Genomic DNA, 24,411 nt, shown 5'->3' on the forward strand with positions numbered 1-24,411 from the left:
AATGAGTAATATTCATTCAGATTATTGATAAATGCCAACTAGCGATACGTAAACGTTTACTTTAAGGAACATTTGTTACATTAACCGATTTAAACAGATAGAACATATGTTATGACTGCATGAATCTGTTGTCATAAAATACAGTTTGAGCTATCGCCTTCAATTTGAAACAACTAGAAAGAAACCACATTGTATTAAAAACAAACTATTCTTTTTCTATTCCGATTTTTATATTCTAAAAGGTCCGGTGCTTAATGTCGGTAAATGTCGGTGACACCACATTCTATCACTTTGTATATGAATACGATCATCTATTTGACGTTACCACAAACTAAGTTGGTGAAATGTAAATTGACTTGAAATCGTCTTACACAGTTATTAGATAGTAACAATAGTAAACACCATTTGTTAACAATAAGTGCAAGTGTTTTACAATCCATCATTGTGACAATTAACTTAAACATTCACAAATATAAGCCACTGTTCGAATTTCGAAAAGATAGTTTACTATCAGCAAAAAGACTGAAATAGCAATACAGTTATAACAAAATGAAAGTACAAATCAAACAAACATTTTAGCGATTTGACGAGTTTCGGCTGCTTTCAACACTTTTCAGATTTTCACTAAAAACACAGCTGTTTCACATTTAGGAATGGTTCATGTCCTACTCCGTCACTTTCTGCATTTGGAGGTCCCCAGTAAGGAACCGGTAATTTGCTGTATTTTGATACTGTATATCATATTTTGTTGTGTTTATTGTTTTGTATATACATTGATTTAATCACGGCGTTAGTTTGGGTTTGTTTTCGTTTTTCATTGTTATGTTTGGGCTGTATTATCTAATTATGCAGTACGGGTTCTGCTTATTGTCAACGGCCATACACGTATTTTACCTGTAACTTGTTATCTTAATGTTATATGTACTCATACTGCATTATTTGTATATGGTAATTAGCTGACAATACTTAAAATACTTACAATTGTATTGACTGTTACAAAAAGAAAATTTCAAACAGCAACGGACACGATTGGTAGTTTTAAAATTCCAAATGAAAGGCTACATACAGAATTCATCAGGTTTTTGTATAAACATACCTTAAATCCTTCAACATATAGTTCTCGTTATAAGATTCCGCATCTGGCTGCATATGGTCGAATCAATAGTATAGGTACAACATTGGATTGACTACAAATCAAAGGCAAGATATGTCAGTTTATTATTTCCGGATGACGTGACTTTTTTTTTAGTTTAAAAGTTACTTTTTTATTTTAAGTTTAATTTAAGTTTAATTGTGTCGACCGTTTTAAAATTTTGGAAAACAATGTTAGCATATTGGTAAAACTCACACAAAAAAAGCAGTACTGAAGAATTTACCATTCTTTTTTTTACCTGTGTTGAGTTTCCTTCCATGTTATGTTGCTTAATATATGATCTTTACATTCAACCTTCACATCAATCAGGTACTGGCTGTGATGCATCAAACTCAGTTGAGATGTATTAAATTGAAAAAATGAATAATTAAAGTATTGATGTACTTCTAGATGTGTTTTTTCATTTCTTTGTGTTTTTCACGGATTATAAAAAAAAATCTAATTCCGGAAAGTAAATAAAACTAAATAAAAAATTTCGAACACTGATATTTTGTGAATTATATTGATGTTCTGAACATATTCATTACAATACTATTCATTTAAACAATATTAACGAGTTCTCTCGGTTAAATATAAAATAACATACATGAATTTAAATACATAGAGGACACAGTAATATATTTGTAAGACTGATACCATATTAAAATTTTGGGTATAATTTAGTGCCTCTTGATTGTGTCTGTTAATTTCATTATTAGCAATTTCAGTCGTAGAAAAGGTTACTTGCCAAGTAAAATTATTATTATTTAAATTTGTAACGCACACAACGACAGATAAATGAAGTTAGTCAACGAATTTTGAAAAATAAAGTTAATAAGTGAAAGAGATTGAAGAAATAACTGAGTATTTTATTAAAAAAAAAAAATATCAATATGAATACATTTCATCAGTGAAGACAATACAAACATATAAAATAAAGGTTGTATTGTAACTTATAAAATTATATCATTGAATAAGCAATGGGCATGGAATGCATAGACGCTACGTAAGGGTGAAACTACACATGTGCATTTGGTTAGTATACACAACAAGACATATATATACTCAATAAAAAGCTAAACATATGAAAAATTAGGAAGCAATTAGCAAATCAAATTAACAGATATAATCACATGTAAAAAACATAAATAATAAGTTTTAAAGTATGATCTTTTTAGTAATACGTAATGTTTTAAAATGACTGTATGGTTAAGTTCAATTGTATAGTACCAGTGTTTTAGTTATGGCCCTTCACAACTGAGTCGAAACGAATTCCTTTGTAACATGATTTTCCTTGTAAAATATGATGATGAGTTTGTTTCTGTTACCTTTATTGCATATAATCAAAACATTTTTTAAACCACAAAAAGCATTCTTACATTACTACACATGTTTATTGAAATTAAATACATTATCTAAATAATGTTTTTGTGTTTATATATATTTAAAAAATAAATACTGAGAATATAAAAAAGCATGTGCATCGATAAAAAAAATAATCTAAATTACATGTAGGTAAAGCACAAAAGACGTTATGTATAACAATAACATTAATCATGTAAACACTATTTTTTTTATTGATGTTTAACTGCCTGTATCTATTTGGTAACAATTGTTAGTCACCAGATGATTCTCTTGAAAGTACTGACTAACTTTATAAGCATATTTACATGCATTCTTACTTTCAAGTAATGACACTTAACAATTATTATTCGGAAATTGTAAATTATGAATTGTGTAGATCAAATAATGTAGATGTAAAAGATATCACGTCGATCTCTTCCATTATACACCCACCTACATTGCATATATTCGGATTTAAAAGACTAGGAAAGTGTAAAATTATGACAAATGTATGCAATTATTGATATAGTTGTATCATAATTAATACTATTTTATAAATATTATATAATAAAATACGTCTCTTCATGAAATAGCTTTTTGTAAAACATTTTTTTAGAAATATTTTTTTACATACCTGACTGTTTAAACACATATATACTGTCAATCCTACTTGTATCGTTATACAGAACAGTCGGCGTGGATCCTGGTGTTTAAGCCACAATTAATAATTGTTTATTATCAGCATAAAAAACATTGCTTCCAAGGACACCAATAGCATATGTGTTGTTAGCAGAATTTGTCGAAAGAATTGTTTTTACATCAGATCCATTAAATGTAGCTGATTTCATGTCACCATTGTCATGTCTAATCCAATACAGTCTTTGTTCGGCAGTGTCTACAATTTTGGAAGCAAATGTTTGAAAGTTTGTATCCCTACGGAAACGCATTGTCAACGTCATAAACAAGGTGATATACGATAATTGACTGTATGTCACATATGAATATACAGTCAATGCAATTCGACTGCTCAAAGAGCACAGCTACAGTATATATCAAATCTATATGTAACTGTATCGAAGTTTTGTTTGTTTTCAATCTGGTGTTAACTTTACGACTGGTGTACTCCGGTGAACAGTGAAGTAGTGACCAAAGAAATGTTTACAATTGTGTTTAATGGTGTTTCAAATGTAAAACAAACATCATTTAATCAGCCTTATTATGCTCCATACGAAAAATAAACATCGCCCATCTTATTTTTATGTTTCTCTGTATTTTAACAACAAGAACAAATCTTAAAAGAGACTGTGTAATACCTTCAAGTACGTTAACAACAGCAGAGCTTGCATGGCGGATTTAATTTGTTACCGACATTTGTATGAGATTATTCTACTTTTCTATCAGCATAACTGCTTGCGTTGAGGCAGGCTTGTTCGTCCATTGTTGGTTCTGGTTTTTTTTTAATTAACATATTATACAGATAGATAGACAGGTGGACTGTTACATTTTAGCAACACTACAACAAAGCTAACTCATAACAACGTACCTATGTCCATGCAATACACAGTTGATGATACAAAGTTAACAATCGTCTCTTTTTCAGTTAAATCAAATCTAGACTTCAATATTCCTACATCTCTCTCAACTATATACATCCATCTGAAAGTAAAATCTAAGTTTTGGCATCTAAAACATTGACGTTGAAGGTCCAGTTTGTGTTTGTATACATATGTGGTGTTATTTTATTTGTAAACAATTATCAGTTATGTGGACAATGCCATATAAGGATTATGATAATCGAAACATTCGATGACCACTTTAATAAACGCAACAATAGTATACCGCTGTGCAAAAGTCATAAATCGATTAAGAGAAAACAAATCTAGGTTATAAACTAAAACCGAGGGAAACATATTAGCTATAAGATGAAAACGATGGAACTACAGAAAAGTTGAACTGCAACATACACACAGACTTTAAATCATACATTATTGTGCTTACATTTTGATTCTAAGAGAAAAACAACTTCTGTTGTATGTTGCAAAGCGTCATCGACAAAAAACGTGATTTTTTAACCTTAGAGAGACATATTATTTAACATAAAATGCTATCTTTGAGGAGCTAGCTTTTACACCCGAAACCAAAAATAGAGGCTTAATTTCCACATTGAGTGCTACTGTTGTGCTAGATGTCATGAAGACAAAATATTCTATATCTCAATGACTCTTGATTCCAATGAATATTTGTATTAGCAATACGAGAATTAACTCTGATAATACATGTAGCATTGCATTGTTGATTCCACAGTAACTTATAAAATACATGAAAAATTCAAATACCGTTTTATGCATATTACATCAAAAGAATATATTTAATGGAAACCAAAGCAATGACTTTGCAGGACATATATTAAGGCAATTTCTATAAATATACGTAATAGAATGTGCATACCTCTTTATATACCAGAAAATTCACGTCAAACATGTATAACAAACTCAAATGTGCATGTTATATCACTTAAATAGAATAGACTTATATAGGTTTAACATAATCTAAGATGTTTTTTCTAGTATATGGGTCTTGATTAGGCCCCTTTATACATTATTCAATTCGTTTTCTGATAATCAATGTAATCATTTCCATCACATTGAATCCACATGCAGTAATTGGAATGTTCTATTATTAGTTTTGTGATACAGTATTTTCCAATTGATTTTGGTGTTGTTCCGTACTGATATGCGAGATAATGATAATGATAGGCATGTACTTATAACACAATACTCCAATTTTTTACGACGATCAGATATATTCTAAGTAATCGATTTCTTTATACCAACGTGTGTTATTGTGCTATTTAGAGAAATCAACTATTCGTGTGCATTAGATAGATACTGTATGCTCTAAAAAAAACTAAATACAAGTTTATACAGAAACATAACTTATAAATACAGATACAGTAGTTCAGGTAAACGGATTCAGTAAGATATTTTGAAAGTAAAAAATTATAATAGCATATTACATGTTTAGTAACATGTATAATTAAAGATCGACCTCAATAGAAATTTTAAAAAAGATCATTAAGATGCTTATGCCACTACATTCACATGAAAGAACACACAATATTTTTTATTAATACACTTAAGCAAATATTTTTCTTGTGACAGATTTTTTTAATTATTAAATAATGCGAAAAATGTAATACTATTTGGACTATTTGAAAATTAAGTGTGTAGAAATAATTGTCTTTCGTTCTTAAAATGCGAACAGAAAAACAAATAATGAAATTCGTCGCCTTTCTCACTGGAACTACACAACTCACATAACCTTTATTTTTTGGCAATAATTTGCCATCTCCACTTTTGTATAGGTACCGCATGGGTACCTGATCTGATAATGTACAAATATTTGTCTTCAGGAATATTCAGATAGTTCAAACATTAGATTGGTTCTAAAGACTTCAAAATGAAAGTTGTCGTTTTGGAGAAAAAAATACGACGGGAATCATCATCCCAAATGTATAAGATACATGTAGTTATACCAACGTTCATTTTTAGCAGCTGTCCTATTTCAAAAAGACTGATTTTTAGAAAGATTGGTGAGTTACATGTTAGGCCCATACCGAGGGAATTTGTTACCGGAATCAAAACAAAAACAATGTATGCAAACTATCTTAACATTGCTAATTGCAATAGGTAAAACCTGTTATGGTTCATGGGTAGTTTTGCGGTGTTTACCTAAATTATACCATGTCCCGTGAGGTTAAACAATGTTAAAACCGAGGCTTTCAGCAAAAGCTATGGTATAATTTACAAAACACCGCAAAACTGTTCAATAGATATGAAATATATTCAAGGTATTATGATTTTACAGAATGTCTTGTTATTTTGTTGTTTGTGGCATAGGATTGATAATAGGTGAAAAAAAGCTGGGATTTTCAGTTCGAACCTAATTCAGATAGTAACCTTTATATATATTTTTGTTACAATCAACTTGGATTTTCATAAAACTGTTCAGCTGTCTCAGTTATATATTGAACCTATTCTAGAAGACTGAAATATCTATATGTTATTAGTAACAAACATCAATAACTATGTTTTATTCGTTTTAAAAGACCATTGTTTGATTTCGTTATTAAACGATAGCAAAGGCACGATATACACTCAACTAGTGCTTTCGTTCAAGTTTATAAACACCACCACATTTTTAAATACATATTATGTATACAAACACAAACTGTACCTTCAACTTCAATGTTTTTAGATGGATGTATATAGTTGAGAGAAATATAGGAATATTGAAATCTATGTTTGATTTACCTAAGCATAAGACGATCGTTAACAAATTTTAATTGATTGGGGACTTTCCTTTTTGAATTTTCCTTGGAGTTCAGTATTTTTGTGATTTTCTTTTTTTCAGCCGTACTCATTTACAAATGTGTATCAGTCCTCCATTAATTGATATTCGTATTTGCAGTAATGATTTTTTCATTGTATTGATGCACCTGTGTATTTGTCTTCACTCTACCAAACAGTTTATGCATACTATTTATTTAAATGGTTCTATGTCAAACGACGAAAGATAACGATTTGACCATTATGATATTGCTTTCTAAAGTAAAACCAAAAAACAAAAGTATACGTGAAGTTTTGTTAACAGCAGTATTCATCATTGTTTAATTCCTAGAAACATCAAACGTAATACCTGTTTGTAAGATCTAGTCGTATCACAAAAGGATAACTTAGAGATGATAACACAATCACATTGCTTCCATCCATATTGCATCTTAAGAGGCTCTGTGCATATTCAGCAACCCAGTAGATATGATCATTAGTTGAATCAACTGCTATTCCTGATGGATATGGTAATGACTCGATAACTCTTTGTAATGTTCTATTCTTTGACGGATATGCAAATCTATAATATCATAAAAGTTATTTACAGTAATTATATTCATTCATGTATGTAATACCAAAAACTCCCCACTGTCTGGTTTATATTTCACACACACAATATACTGAATATGTTAAATTAGGATAAATGATATGCAATGACGAATACATGTTTTTTGTAAACAAATACATGTGGATTGTGCCACTAATTTGAACGATTGTATCAACATATATGTATAACTGTATCAATGTTGGCTGCAAATCATAGACGAGAAAGTTTCCAGTGCTAGTATAACTGATAGATTATAAGCTTATGGAGTCAAAGTATCCATTGTGTTCCTTTTTCTGAATCTGCTAATGTAATTTTTAATGTCAAACCTATTTAAAACTATTATTGTATGTATTTAAGTCATATGGTCATAATTCGAGGATATTTAATAGTTGGTGATGTTTTAAGAAAATGTGTTTTTTTTTTATCTTAAGGACAACATATAAACTCGACTGCAAAATTGAAGATATTCTTTTGAGTATTAGTTTTATTGTATTTATTAGTTTTGTTAGTAGTCGTTATAACAGAATTAGATCTAGTATTCGATCTATTGTATTTTTGTTTATTATTTGTAGTACTGCAACTGATCTTGAAAAAGACGCTAAGTTAACGAGTGTAATGTTCCGGAATAACACACGGCTGCAAATTGTTTTAAATAATATAATAATATATTTTTTGTAATTTCTGTCTGGTCGTAAAAGGTTAACATTTTTCTATTTTAGACATTTAGTAGGGTACCACTCAGTTTACGGTTTTGGGTAATCACCTTAAAATCCAAAAACACAATTATTTTATTAAGTGTCCAGCCTTATTCGTGAATATTTTCTATGCACATATCATCAAGGATCATTGGAATGATTGAGACATAAATATAAAACCATCCCCGAGTCAAATTTTCAAATTTAAAGTTGGCAGATTTTTTAGATGGAAATTTAACGCATTTTTCTTTTAAAACAAAAAAAAAAACAAATGATTCAAAAACAGTATTTAAAAAACTCAAAAATAAAAACATCACTCATACCTTTTTTTTTAATTACGGACATTTCATATCCGTCATTCAGCTTCATCATTTAGAAGATAACTGTATTGTATTTTAAGCTTGGCTTTCGTAAAACGTAGATTTTTTAGATATTTGCGACAGTAAAATCAAGTTTTACGAAGGCCAAGCTTAAAATACAATGTTATCTCAATTGTAATGCAGCATATTGAAATAGAAACCATTTAACAAATATTTTTGACGTAAAATGACATAATTAAAATATCCGCGAAACTTTTGCATTGTCTTTAGCAACTAAACAATGCGACGTCATATGTCTACTCACGATGTCAAACATAAACCTCTAGACGTATTTATACCTTTCGAACGCTTCAGAATGGTTTTAACGTTGTCAAAATGAACAATAATTACCCAATAATGTCGATCGCAGTTGATTAAAGGGGCACTAGCTACGAGATGTATGAACAATCTAAAATGGGATTTTGTTTTGTTCATTCATTAATGACAGTAAACTATTGAAATAATAATTCGCTTTTTTCACAAAATAAGCTAAGAAACATTGAAGATTAATTATTCACTTGTAAGTGAATAATTCGATATCATTGAATTTGTATTCATGTAAACATCAGTTTAACCCCTTAGCTAGAGCTGGATACGCGAGAATCGTACGCGATCCACCATTTAAAGGAAAATTTATAACATGAAATCAAATAGAACTAGAAAAGTCCATTTGCACGAATTAGCATAATCTATACACATGGAAAAAAAAGTATTGCAACACCAAATTGAAATTTAAATTAAAAAAACACTTTTTGAAAAAAAAAATGTTGAAATAGAACTAGTTAAACATGTTTTAAATATCACATGAGTTTAATCAATAAATATCGCCTCTATCAGTTCTTATCTGCACATGCAGCTACTGTACTCGTAAACACTAAAACAGATGTTTTGATCCTCAGTGTTTTCAACACTTAAAAGAACAAAGTTTATAAATTTATGTTATTTACACCTTGTAATCGGTCATCCACAACTCATAACTGCAGCAAGATGGTAGATATCCAACATGGGGGAAGCAGGTATGTCGCTGTGATAATTGCACGTATTGTTGGTCATCACCATTCCACTGCAGGTCGTTTGGGGAATAAAAATCAGGCAAGAAACGATGTTAAAGACCTTCCGAGGTCAAGAAGACCCCCTATAACATCTTCTAGGGAAAATAAAGCATAATGAAGGTTGGTCAGAAGGAAACCCATTGCAAACAATGCAATCCTAAAAAGAGAATGATGACCATACGTGAGCTTTTATAGTTATATTCATGTTTATATATCTTATATGGCCATCAGAGGTTTCCCTAGGTCATTTTGATAGTTTATGAGATGGCGTCTAGACTAAAATACACACGAAATAAAGCCACATAATATCAAGCTAATGCACTTAAAATTGTGTATTTTAGACGTTTAATAATTGAGATTATGAAAATGTAAATACAAGTTGATGTAATAAAATGTATGTTAAATTCACTGGATTGTTTTTGTATTGGTTGTAAAAGTTATTAATGAAAAACAGAAGATGGAACCTCTACACAAATGAGTATAATATACAGAAAGTATCATTTTAATTTTGGTATTTGTGAATTACAGTAAACAACAGATAAAGAGAGACAACTCTAGATTAATTTTTAATCACTTTGTGATTAAAGGAAGGACTTCAACACAGTTTAGAAATACGTCAACTCTTGATCGTAGTTCTTCATCTCATTGTAATTCGATCAGTATTGATATAGGTTCTTCTTCTATATGCATTGCAATTAATTGAGATTATAAAAATTTCATCTTTTCAATAGTCTGGTTTAATTCAATCAAATATTCGTGTGGGTGAGTGGGTGTTGTAGCCTGTAGCTCAATGCCGTATTTGGCATGGCCATAGACGGTGCTCACATCATGAATCAGAATTTTTGAATTCCCGTATCAGCGTGAATAGAATTTTTTAATTTCCATATCGGGCACTTGTTAGTTTGCTGTCGGAAAGAAAGCAGGTGTTGTGCAAATTAGTTAAACTATCCAAAAAGGAGATGCCTAACAAGAGAAATGCCATATGATTGCCATTAAGGGCCATCGAAAAGAAAAGAAGAACGACCAGCAGGACAGGAGGAAAGAGAGTGCAGCACGAAAAAAATGCCTAAAAGAAGAACTGCCAAGAAAACAAAAGAGGTCGGACACGTGGTTGCAGAAGTACTTGAGGATACTACTGATATATCATCAGGTTTAAAAACATATGTGAAATATGCAGTGGCAAACACAGAAAGGCCCAGTGTAATAGCTGGGCCCAAGGAAGATTTAACAAAAAGTATTAATTTATATTCATTAGAAAATACTCCTATAAACGTATCAGTCTTGGAAAATTATTTAGAATTCAACCCACCTAGCAATGTAGCACATGAAATTATATCTGGTTTCAAACACTGTGTTTCGTGAAAATATTTTGCTCTAGGGAACCATGGGAGCGTTCAAAATTAAAAAAAAGTGCATTACAGCTACCCAATTTTTTTAAAGAAAAATTAATAAAGGAAGTTAAACTTGCTCGCATTGCTGGTTCTTTCAGATACCCACCTTTTCGTACACTTCAGGTATCACTAATGGGGCTAGTGCCAAAAAAGGATGGGGATTTCAGACTTATTCAACATTTATCCTATCCTGAGAAACGATTTTATTCATAAGGATCATTGTTCAGTGCAATGCAGTTCAGTGGACGAAGCAGCATGTTTGATTAATAGACACACAGATTTTGCCCGATTAAGACAGTGTGACGTAAAAGCGGCTTTTCGTTTGTTGCCAATTGCCCCGCACGATTTTGACTTGTTGGGGATAAAATGTTAGGGTAAAAATTATCTTGATAAAATGCTCCCTATGGGGGCCTCACTAAGTTGTGCTCTGTAGGAGAAATTTGCAAAAGCTTTGCATTGGATAATACAGCTAAAAAGCGGAAATGATGATATCCTCCATTATTTAGACGATTTTCTTTATGTCGAGTCGAGCCAAACATAAAAAAAATGGCAATACTTTGAAGTTATTCCAAAAGGTATGCAACACAATAGTTATTTCTCTTGCTAGTGACAAGACTACTTTGCCGACTACATTACTTATGTTTTTGGGTATAGAATTTGATACACAGAGTTTAATCATGCGACTTCTAAATGAAAAACTTGTCAAACTCTTATAAAAAAATCAGAAAAACCTTGGACAGTTCTAAAAAAACTCTTACAGATATGCAATCCCTTCTTGGGCTCCTGAATTTTGCTGGTAAGGTAGTTGCTCCAGGCCGCACCTTCTGTCGCAGACTCATAAATTCAAAAATTGGGATAAGAAAAATTCGAGTAAACAAGCAGATGAAAGCAGATTTAGAAGTTTGGTTATACTTTTTAAAACAATACAATGGTGTCACTGTAATAACAGACAATGTAAGGGTTTCAAATGAAAAATAAGAGTTGTGCACGGATAGTGTAGGGGGTCAAAAGGCGGGTATTGGATCTACTTTGCAAGTCAGTTGGCCCAAGGCATATGGACAAAACATTGGACTGAGACTGGAATCATAAGAGTTATGCCATTGTTAGAGTTGTTTCCAGTTGTAGCAGCTCTTATGTCCTGGGAATCCCATTTTGTTAACCAAAAAGTTATTTTTCATGTTGATAATCAGTCGGTTGTTCAAATCATTAATATGAAAACTAGCAAATCAAGTAGAGTTATGACTTTAGTAAGACAGATGGTTTTCGTGAACTTAAAAAATAATGCATTAGTTAAGGCAATGTATATCCCTTCAAAACAAAACCAAATTGCTGATTGTCTTTCTCGTTCTCAGTGGGGGAAGTTCAGATAATGTCAGCAGTTGTTTTTTGAAATAGAAATTAGGTCCAAAATATTTGTATGATTGGTCCGAAATTTTCTTTGATTACGATTTTTTATACGACCATGAGAACGTTTTTTACGAGCAATTTTAGAAGCTAAATCCAAAATGATAACATAATCGGTTCTTGATATATCACCAATTCCCATACTATTATCATTAAGACCGAGAGGGTAGACTGTCTGTAACTTTTTAATCTAATGTAATTCAATTATTTTCCGTGATCGTACACACTTTGAATGAGATTCACCAGGCTACTTCGAACGATCGAACTGTTAAATAGATGAATGTTCTTCTTAATGTGTTGATAAATGAGACTTTTGAATTTATCGGGTCTTTTGAAACGACACAGGTGTTCTTTCGTGCGTTTAGATAAATATCGTCTAGCTTCACCTACGTACTGAATACCGCATCCCGGTTTGTTTCATTTGAGTAAATAAATAATACTGTTTGTTTTTCAAGTTATATCAGTTTCAAAATTTAAAGAAAATGTGTGAACATTAAACGTGGATCTTACCGTATTGTTGATGGAAAGACGGGGACATGTAAGTCATTTTCGACATGACGTTTATCGAAAGACGGGTAACCACGATTTGTATTGTTAAACATGTTAGCGATGGTAGTATTATTAGATAAGCGATTTTGACGATTAATTCGTGTAGATATGTTACAGTAAATAGGTGAAATTAGGAATTACATGTAATTACTAAAATTTAGGAATTACAGGTAATCCCCGATGCACTTAGTTAATACAAGTAATTCCTGAAATGGCCCAGTTATTACCAGTAATTACTAATTTTAAAATTAATTTTTACACCTATTTACTGACTGCTAAAACAATGTTGAATTATGGTCAGGTGATCAAAGTTATGGTAATACTAGCTAAAAGATCAGTAAGTACAGTACAGTAAAATTTGAATGGTTGATTTCTATAAAAAATATCTTGAATAAATATGGACTTTCAAATATTTGGTTAAATCCGAGTATAACTTTAGTTTTAATCCAAAATGGTTCAAATTGAGCATTATACAGATTATTTTTTATCAATTTCAGCAAACATGGAAATCAGAAATGGAAAATTCTCCTAAAGCATTATGTTTTAATTTTTTTAAAGAAAACTTTGAATTTTAAGAATATTTAGACTTACTACCTTATATAGATAAGGTAATGTTATGTAGGTTAAGAACTGGAATGAACTGTTGTGTGCATTAGCTTCGAGATATAAAAAAAGTTAAATATATTTTTTGTTGTTGTTAAACCATTAATAAAAATGATATAGTGAAATCATAATTAACTGTTAGCAGCCAATCTGGTTATTCAAAATAGCTGAGAAACAAGGTTGATGAGTTGTGCACTTGCGAGTGAATACTTGGACCTCATTGAATACGTGTTCATGTGACCTTCAATTCAACCTCTAGCTGGAGATGGGTTATCGATGTATTAAGCTATTAAAGTTGTGAGGGTTTTGCAGAACAAATAGCCTACTTTTGCTGTTAATCGCAGGCTCAACAAAAATGAGGAAAACATATTAAAATTTTCCTCTTGATACTAACTTTTGACTTGCACTGTAAGAAGCTTCTGTCAAAATTGGCTAAAAATCCAGGATGGTTTATAAAACCTAATGTTTTAAAAACTTTAACTGCATAGTGTATGAAATGTTAACTGGGAACAAACTCTAGTCCATTTATAAGTAATATACGAAAAAAAAAGGATTCTTTTTAAAAACTTTACTTTTGGATATGAACATATGATCATGAAAATTTTGCTTCTGTCCATGTTTGGTAGAAATCCAGGATATTTGGAGAAAGTTATTTTAAAGTTTTAAACCACAGTGCATGATGGAGATTTTAGTTTAACCAAATTATGAAAATCAATTGGAGATATATATCATTGTCTTGCATACATATATTTACAGAGTTTCAAAACCTATAAAACAACCAGTTTCCAGTTTGAATTCACAAACACTGAAGAGTATGCACTTTTGATGTGCCTTATATTCCTACATCCTTAAGTATACTCCCTTAAAATCCCTATCCCTTTACTTTGTTATTTGGTATCTTGAATTATGTTTTTAATTTTAAAACAAAAACATTAAGTTAGTAAATAGCTGTAAAAATGACAAAATAAATCAGTGATTACCAGTAATCACTGAAACAACTAGTAGATACATGTAATTACTAAATGGGCTAGTAATTACAGGTATTTACTGAAACGTTTAGTAATTACGTGTAATTCCTAATTTCACCTATTTACTGTAACATATACACTTTGAACGAGTTTGGTTTTTATTATTTTTTTCCAATTTCTTAACTTCATATTTGTATTTTGTGTGTAGAATTTAGTAGAAAGGAGAAAATACTGGCGTCCAGAATATGAACCAGCCTACAATAGATTATATAATGTAAAAATGATAAACTTGTTCGGCCAAAGATGTCAAATGCTATCCGACAAAATATAACAAAAACTAGTGCAAGACTTTTAGTGTAAAGTTTGCCAATGTCCCATTGACTTTTTCATGTCTGTTCTTGAATTATTTTCCTTTATGAGGCGAGTTTGAGCATGTTTTTTTAATAAATAATGTTTTATCTAAAGTTAATCCACTACCCCATTTAACGTAGGGCTGATACTATAACATAGAGACAAAATGTAATATATGAACGAGAGATGTTTTAGACACTACACTATACAAGCTCAATCAGGATTTGTAGTATGAAGCTACTGGAACAAAAAACAATTTGTCAATGCAACGTTTTAATGTCAGAAATATCTGATATTGATAATTCTGTTAACAATACTTGTTGATATTTAAAAAAAAAACAAATCTTGCATGACACAAGACATATTTCAAAATGTCAAACATTAATTGAATTAATTGAGTAGATAGCCTTACTTTATATTTAGAATTGTTATTAGGTTGTAGTAGTGTAATGTTCCTGCATTGAGGTATCACTATTACTTTAATCTTATGGAAAATTAGAACATAGATGTCAATATATTTATATCACTAGAATGTCTGATTACAATTGATGTTTTTCTTAATACTTGATTTTACAAATTTCATTCAAAGATTCCCTAATTTATGTTACTAATGACATAATCAGAATAAACGTTTACATACCGAACGATGTCATGAGTATTGTATCTCGGAAAATATATGAATCTGTTTTTGTAATCATAGTCCATGGCGAACACAGTATCGCTCTGCTCCACAAGTACATTTACATTGTGTGTATCAATATCAAACTCCATAATTGCAGTGTTGGTTGAATACAAAATTGTTCCTGTGAAAGCTGAAAAATAACACGAATACTCATAAAAATATATACTACAAAACACTTAATTACATTTATACTTTTACTTTTTTTAGATATATAATGTACCTCATATATTTGCTATTTACTATTTGATCAGGGATATCTGGTGTCCCATATAGTTTTTGAGTTTTAAAAGGTAGACCGGATGATCATTTTTCCGTCGAACGATCGATCGTTGTTCTACATGTTGCAGTTTATCTTTGACCACTCAAAATAGGAAACACTGTTGAGGAGCATATTCATTTTTACAGTGCACATACACACTGTTAAAAGACTTGATTATAACAAAGTATCATCATAAGTATGCAACTCAAAAATTTGTTGGGTCAACGTTGACATTATTTGTTTGTTTTAATAGTGATTAATATAATTACTATTTTTAGTAGTCTGCCTGCTGTAACACTATTTTTTTAAATTTATACCTATCATTTATGTTAGTTTTGATCGCACATCAATGTCAAAATAATGGACAAATGTATACGACTGTCATACAAGTGAGAGGTTTAGCTAGTTGGAACATAAAGTTAAATTTAATATTTTCTACATTCGTTGATTTGTTTGAGTTTTTAATTTCGCACTTTCCGTTACAAATTTTCTCCGAAATTCAGTATTTCTGTGATTTTACTTTTTCATAATACTGTTTTTAAAATATCGAGGTTAGACGGGAATATACACGTTTAGGGGTCAAGTTTGTGACCCTGTGATGCTCCCTTTAAATATATTTATACAATTACCTTGCTTTAATTTCTAATTATATTCATGTAAAAATGTTTAAATGCAAATGTTACTTTTTATGCAGACAAAACGGCAAACGACTACTGTAAAAAATTATTTCTAACTGAGGACAAACATTGTTTAAGCTTTTATCGTGAAGTTCTTTGTGTTAAATTAAAGGTTGCTTTTACTTATTTCAAGACATCTTGTTGACCATTTATCGATGTGTAAGAAATGTGGTTGTTTTGTTTTAAAGACTTGGCAATTATTGACTTGCTGTTTGAAACACTTGTGCTGCATTCGAAATTTTGTAAGCACACAGATGTGCTAAATTGGAGACTGCGTAAACGAACATATGTGCGCAACTTGAAATTGAGTAAACGAAGAAAGCAAAATACTAGGATATGTTTAACAGGGCATGTTTTTCGTTAATATGTTGTACCTAAATTAGGCAGTTAGTTTTCTCGTTTGAATCTTTTTACATTTGTCATTTCGGGGCCTTTATGAAGTATTGGCTTTGCTTATTGTTGGAAGCTTTAGGGTGACCTATAGTTGTTAATTTCTGTGTCATGTTTGATTTATTGTGGAGAGTTGTCTCAGTGGCCATCATACCACATATTCTTTTATGACTTAATGTTCATAAGGCAGTCTTCCTTGATCTGATTGATCGCTTAACATTTACCATGTTCTTAGTTGTGGTTTTTACATGATATGTAGCATATCAAAACCTTACGGGAACATATCATCTAATAAAGTAAATACAGTGTACGGTAAAAAAAAGAAGAAGGCAAACGGTAAATCACAAAAAAGGTAAAATGTTATCACAACAACAAAAATCAGGATCAAATGTACTGTGCAGGTTAGACGAGTCAGATCTAATTCGCTTTGAAAATGGTATACTAATTTTATAAATACTTGAAACGGGTACAACATGTGGAGCTGGATTTGATTATACCCTTCTGGAGCACATGAGATCACCCCGAGTTTTTGGTAAGATTCGTCTTTATTTTGTCTTTGTTTTGTGTCGTGCAATATTTAGGTCTTTCCACTTTTCCGTGGAAAGACCTATTGGTTTTCTTCTGATTATTATTTTGTTTTCTACCGCCTAATTTTCTTTCCTTCGCTGTTATTTTGTTTCACAAGATGTCGCTTAGATATATTGTATATGATACCAAACAGTAAATACGCTTTAGAAACTGACACCTCGTATCAAAATTCTTTTCCAAATAAGAGTTATCTCCCCGAACACTGTTTTTCTTGTTAATACTTATAGGTCGCAACCGTATTAGAAACCGACAAATTTATTTTACCAAATTGCTTGCTATATCCTCAGGATGATTTGATCAATTTTAACTATCCGGAGACTCCATATGAGAGTTATCCCTCTTTTGTATAAGATATAAAAGATATGCATTTCTAACTGGTAAACCATAAGTAATAGAGACCGAGGGTCTTTTGATTTAAGATCCTTGGTTCAAAAAAATGAAAATTAGGTCAAGGTCATATTCTTAATTTTGATTTTGGCATATTTTCCCTCATTTTGATTAACTTTATAAGATATCGACAAATTATGTTTACTAAATTGTTAGTTGCGGCATGTCGTAACTCATTAATTTTGGTTCAAAGGGTGCGTTGACAATAAATGGGAGTTTTTCGCCCCTCTTATATTTAGAATTGTGCATAAAGTGAAATTACTCATAAACCATACATATTAAGTAACTAGTGTATTTTGATTTGAGATCCTTAGTTTATGACCTTGAAATTGAGGTCAATGTCATAGGTTATTTGGACGTTCTAGATTTTGACCTTTGCTCCAACTTTATATTAGGAACTGACATATCAACTGATTTTTTAATATTTAACATCAAAATATATTGTTAGTGGTGGAAAGACCTTCAATAGTTCACTGAACAATTGGTTTTTAATTTGGTTTGTTTTCTTTTTTAGCAATGGCATTGTCAGTTTATTATTGATTTATGAGTTTGAATGTCCCTCGGGTATATTTTTCTCCACTCTTGGAAGTGTTTCGGAGTTAGTTATGAATTAATGAAGCAAAGGAAACTAGTAATCTCACAAAATACCAAACTCCGAGGAAAATTCAAAAGGGAAAGTCATCAATCAAATGGAAAATCAAAAGCTAAATACATCAAACAAATGGACAACAGCTGTCATTGGTACAGGCTATCCCCCACATAAAGAACATTACAAAGTTATAAAGCTAGATAAAACTTTCACTTTAATTGGGGTCCCATCAAAGTACATTTCACAACAGATAAGAAAACAGCGTAATTATGCAATAAGATCACTACAAAAAGTTTGTTATTATTAAGCGGGTTTTTTTCACATTCGAAAAATAATATATGTACTCTAGGACTTCAGAATTAACATAATTAATGTTACAGTGTCAACATGGAAACGGATGAAATAAGGATTCGTTTTAACGCCAACTCAATTAATGTTTTTCCACTGGTGTGTTTAGTACTGACGTTTATTAAATGCAAAATACAAACACGGGTCGAATTCGTATGATAACCTTCTTAATCTTCTTAAAAAAAAAAAATCATTTTATTTTATTACACCTGCATATTTATATATGTTTATCAACAACTGCAAAACTTATCACTCATTATTTCATTTATACAAAATTAAGAAGAAAATAACATAACCAAAAAAGAAAAAAAAGAAGAACAGTTTAGTGGTTCAACAGCCGTATTCTTGTTGTGAGTTTGAAGATAAATCCCAAACAATATAACATATAACAATCCACCTAAAAACAACAGAAACAAACTGATAATGCAGTTGTGTGACGTGATTTCGAACGTTACATAATCTTTTATTGGTTTGAATGGTTGAATTTTTTCCTTTGCTGAATCGTTATCAATATGCCACCGTCTTCGTCCTCGTTTACATATATGTTTGAACCTCCTCAGTTAACATAGAAAATATGAACCTTAGTTAAGACACTGTACACCTTCATTATCCATACATGTCTTTTATTGATTAGATATAACCGATTTCCACGTAATAGAGGACGCACACAAAGAATTATGAATTGTCATTTGAAACGGTTCTTCATGAAGTCGTATCTTGTCAAATAAAACTGGACACTCTGATTTGTCATGCTTTTAAATAATAAATGGACAAATAGCAGAAGACCCCTACTTATTTTTCAAAGAATCATTCTGCATTGACAGTTATATATAGCATATATAATCAACACCATGTTGTATAGAGTACAGGAAAAATACACAGAGTAATAATCAATTGGACCATTTACTTTCTAGATTCATTTTCTTACCGATTTCAATTTCAACTCTTCTACAGTCTGAGTTCTAAAAAAGATGATCAAACCAATGTTTTTTTTTAAATTACAAATAGTGGTATTTCGGTAGTGTGGACATGTAATATGATGACACAATTATCTTCCAACGCCATAAATGATGAAAATTGTAAAAAACAAACTGAAAAGTAGATAGCTCTCTTACAAATACTTCCTTGATATCTGTAAAGGTTGTCAGTACAAAATATTATAATTTCACAAAAATACTCACATGATGTATGTAGTTTGCAATGAAGTAAAACACACATACAAAACCAAACGTGTACCTCCATTTTTGTCAGTACTTGGAATTTAACAAACAGTATTTGATTTATACTGTTACCGTGAATCTAATAATAAGAACAATGTGTTGATTTACAAACCTGCTCGTGCATTTTTCATTATTATCCAACGCAAATTTATTTTCTAAGATACCTGGGACGATCCTATTTCACAAAGGATTTCTATTGTCTACTTATTGTACCTCGAACTTATTTACCCGATGTAGATCTTTAAATTGAGGTTCAATTCAATAAAAGTTAATCGGGCACGACTAATTAGATACGCCCCCTTAAAATCAGGGGGTCCGAAATAGGATTGGAAAAAAAACCCAAGCAAAATACCTTAATTTACAATTTCAAGAATTTGTTTGATTCAAAGTGCTTTTTGTTGCTTAAATATCTTCAATCAATAATCAGGCGGTATTTTGTGGAAATGAATAATCTGTCCCGAACAGGGAGATGTTGGTTGCAATAGGAATCAATTTATAAAAAAAGTCCATATCTCATTTACTTATAGTGGCCGTTATTGATTGTAAATTCGTGACGTTTTGTTTATGGCATTCGTCTACCGTGGAGAAAAAAGAGGGAAGGAGGGCTTAACTTACGAGTTCGATCATTATGGTTTAAATATATTCTATTACGGCATACGTTTTACCTCTAGCGAACTCTCTGCCTTATTGTAAAAAGTGCAACTCTAAATTTGTAAACATTTGCTTCAAAATTGATCCACTTTGAATATAATCGTGAATATGCATGACATATTTGCCACTGAACACAAAGGAGCAATAAATTAATCAGCTTCATTAAGTGATTTATAATCATTTTTCATCAGTTGATTATAGTCTGAAACAGTTTTCCAATTTTTATATATTTCATTTTTATTTACATTTGAATTTTTATGCGTAAATCTTAGCATTTCTTCCGTCATTTTTCTCTTTGCATTTCATCTTTTTTTTTTATTGAAAAAAAAACGTTGTCGTAGTTCACATCAGTGGTGACATTGTATAATTTCCAGCAAAACCAATATGGGAGGAACTAGAACAGTAAAACATTGAGTGGCAATAACTCATATATTGAAGCGTACAATGACGGCTGTCTCGTCTAGGTGACAACGTTTGCTGTTTCAAGTTCATTTTTATCTCAGACTGGTATACTAGTTGTCTACACGCAAAAAAAAATGATAAAAAAGGTTGACAATAATTTATAAAAAAGATTCAACTTATTTTGAGCGTTTCATTTTTTTTTTATATTGTCTTGCTGATCGGTTTTGTTATACTTTTTTTTCATCTACTATTGTTCTATCAAAAGTCACAGAAAATGTTGTTAAAATCAGCCATGCGACTTATTTAAAAATATTAAGCTGATCTTTCTTGTTGTTTACACATTTCAATCATGCAACTAGTGCGTAGATCGTCTTTCCCTCTAATGTTCTTTTAAGGTAAAGATAGCGAGGAATTCTCACTGCACCAGGCATCTGATATGCATTCCTATTATATTCTGATCGGACAAAGCTATGTATTTATATAACCAATAAGCCAAACGAACGCACTCATTTAGCAAGGGTATGGTGGGGGACGGGAGAAGTCTAGAGATGTCAATATTTCAAAACCTAAGCGAATCTTGTTTTTGAATAAGAGGAGATAAAGGTATACATTAATACGACAGCAAAAAGACACAGATAAATAAAAATATTAAAAGTCAACATTCGGTCTTTTTTTAAAGAACATTCCGTATACTCAATAATATTCTCAAAACCGACCCATGACTAAATAATAGTTATACGGAGTAAAATGAATAATATTTTCCGTCAAATATTATATATCCGAAAAGGCACATTTGATAAATATTATATACCGTCAAAGATACTGAATAATCCCAACAATCACAAGTGTATGAAAAATTTCACCTGCCATTTTTTTAATTTTGATTGGTGAAAATCAAGACTTTTTAATTTATACCAGTAAAAGAAAAACACTTCACTGTATAATAAAACGGTAAAATAAATAATGATAATGGATGACGACCAGCGGCGAATAAAATTGATATTCAGGACGATTACTAACCAATAATCCAGTCGTTATATTACGATCACTTCGATCACTCCATTAACGATTGTATTGGGCTGATGCGTCCAATGATCACTTTGTCTTCAAGCCCTCTTGAGGACAATGACCGTAAAGGGGCGCTGTAATTATTCGAGTTAGACGATTACGAGTATTAATCCCTTTTTTTACTAGACTGACAAGATGAGTCGGTTTTTTTGTATCGTGTAAGTTCACAAGATATTTGTTCGCAGGAAGAAAAGTCACCCGACCCGGACACATTTCCGACTCTGAGCCGGCCAGTCTGTGCTCTTACTCTGTGATGCCACGTCTTCAGCGTTAAAATAGAATACCAATTTAATTAACGTCTTTGTTTGACCCGTCCGGGATTCGAACAAATTAAATGACCTCCCGCTCTCGAGGCGAACGCCCCCACACGAGACCAACCAGGAGAGCGGTAGTGATCGGTAGTACAGAATATCATACCAAAAACTAAAGTCCAATAAACAATACAGTTTCACAGAATTCTTACAGTTACTAAAGCGAGCTAAACGTATCTAACCTAAATTGGATGCGTAAAATGATATTGTAAACTACACGTAAACATGTGTGATCGACTTCAGGGTAGATTCTATGGATCAAATTAAAAACTCTTGCACCTAATATTTGAGTGGTTCAAATTTTGCCTGCTGTTTCAAGTCTTAATTTCTGTACTTATTCAATATACCCTAATTTTTTCTAGTGGTATTTTAAAGTTACACGTCCAACCTCACTGTCGACCTCCTATTGTACGTATTACCTATTGTATTTAAAATTTATGTGTTACAGTCATTAACAGGCATGAAATATCTGCTACTGGACGTAAAGCAAACCACAATCAATCAATTTAAATAATGTCTCTGTTACAGTACTAGTACTTAGCACACAAAGACAAGATCTTGTAAATGCTATTATAATTTACAATTTCCATTTACATTTTTAAGTTGTTTTCTTGGGGGGGGGGGGGGGTTCTCTTCAGTTTATCACATAACTGACTGCTTATTCAAAAGTATTAAATAGTTTTTTACTATTGTTCTTATCTAATGTTTAAATACGATTTAAAACATATGATTTTGTTTTTTTTCAGGCAAGGATAAAACTAAGAAAGATAAAAGTTTTTTTCAGGTGTTTTTGCTTTATTTAGACATGAAAATGGAATAACGGACGACTAAATTAAAGTGTTTGTTTTTATAAAATATATTGAACTTGCAAGTATATATCACCCAACACGTTTGGATCGGGACAGCGAAACCTTGTTTAATACGGTTTTATTCAATGAAGTTCGCATGCATATTTCTTATTTAAAAAAAAAACACAAAAAATAAAGCAAGATCTATTAATTAATTGGACTGAGTAGACACAACTTATTATTTTGCATTCGCATGTATCTTAATGTAGGAAAATTAACAAATCAGAAACAAACGGAACATTTACCGGATGAATATTGTAAAGGACCTTGTGCATCCTTAGGACTGTCCGATTAGAAGTTCTTAAACAAGCTGTTTAAAAAGCTAATTGTCGGAAGAGTTTACTTACTGTTTTCTAAGGTCTGATCTTTACGATTCTATTTCATGATTACTGATAGATCAAAAACATCAAGTATATATAGCATGAAGTTGTTTGGCCTTATATTCATTGGTCAGTTATAAATTAGGCCTGTATGGGGGTTTTGATTGCCTGATTTATTAAATAAGAAATCGTTATTTTGAAAATTTGGCTAAAAAATATAAATGTAACCCCTAATTTGTAAAACTATCATTTGGTGTTATTTAGATGCTATTTTTGTTTTATCATAAATAAATAATTATATGATTTAATACCGTTAAATCGGTCCGTGTTCATGTCAATTTGGTAACTGTTAATTGTACATATCAGTCTTAGTACCGTTTAACTATCATTAAAGTTTAACATATTTGGACTCGTCCAGTTCAGGGGAATTAGGTTTCTGCAAATGCTTTTTATGTACTTTTCTTATATTTTTGACGGTTTTTAAGTCAGTAAAAGTTCAATGATTAAGTTAATATTAACATTAAAAGACCACCTCACAAAAAGGGCTCGGGGATCTGAACACACCTTTTTGCTCGGAGGTCTTTTAATATCAATATCAATATTAACTTATCATTGAACTTTTACTATTACATAAGCGTTCATTTCTTACAAGCATATTTTTCCGGTACATAAATTATCACATGTTTAACAACAAATCAAAAAGATGCATTGTAATTCAAAGCAAGATAACTATCTAAGATATTTATTGTATCCCAAAGTTATAAACCCGGTATAAAATTTCTTGATGTTTATTTACTAAAAGTAAATTGGAAAAACACCCTCAGAATCAGTAGTATAACATGGGATCGAAAATGTCCTACCGAAATATTACCATTTATAATAATT

The 24,411-nt window shown here is 31.1% G+C and overlaps 1 protein-coding gene across 1 annotated transcript in view; it reads right to left on the reverse strand.

Moving 5' to 3' along the window:
- Positions 1–1,098: 1,098 nt before the first annotated feature.
- Positions 1,099–24,411, reverse strand: part of LOC134699426 (low-density lipoprotein receptor-related protein 8-like) — a 31,082-nt gene continuing 7,769 nt past the window's right edge. Inside the window, exons 2-6 of the mRNA XM_063561021.1 lie at positions 15,427–15,598; positions 7,175–7,387; positions 4,020–4,132; positions 1,392–3,371; positions 1,099–1,187 (exon numbers count right to left, since the gene is read on the reverse strand). Coding sequence (XP_063417091.1) covers positions 3,187–3,371; positions 4,020–4,132; positions 7,175–7,387; positions 15,427–15,598 — 683 coding nt within the window. The 3' untranslated portion in view covers positions 1,099–1,187; positions 1,392–3,186. The remainder of the gene's footprint in view (positions 1,188–1,391; positions 3,372–4,019; positions 4,133–7,174; positions 7,388–15,426; positions 15,599–24,411) is intronic.

The sequence above is a fragment of the Mytilus trossulus genome, unplaced genomic scaffold, assembly GCF_036588685.1.
Source record: "Mytilus trossulus isolate FHL-02 unplaced genomic scaffold, PNRI_Mtr1.1.1.hap1 h1tg000070l__unscaffolded, whole genome shotgun sequence".
Classification (NCBI taxonomy): domain Eukaryota; kingdom Metazoa; phylum Mollusca; class Bivalvia; order Mytilida; family Mytilidae; genus Mytilus; species Mytilus trossulus.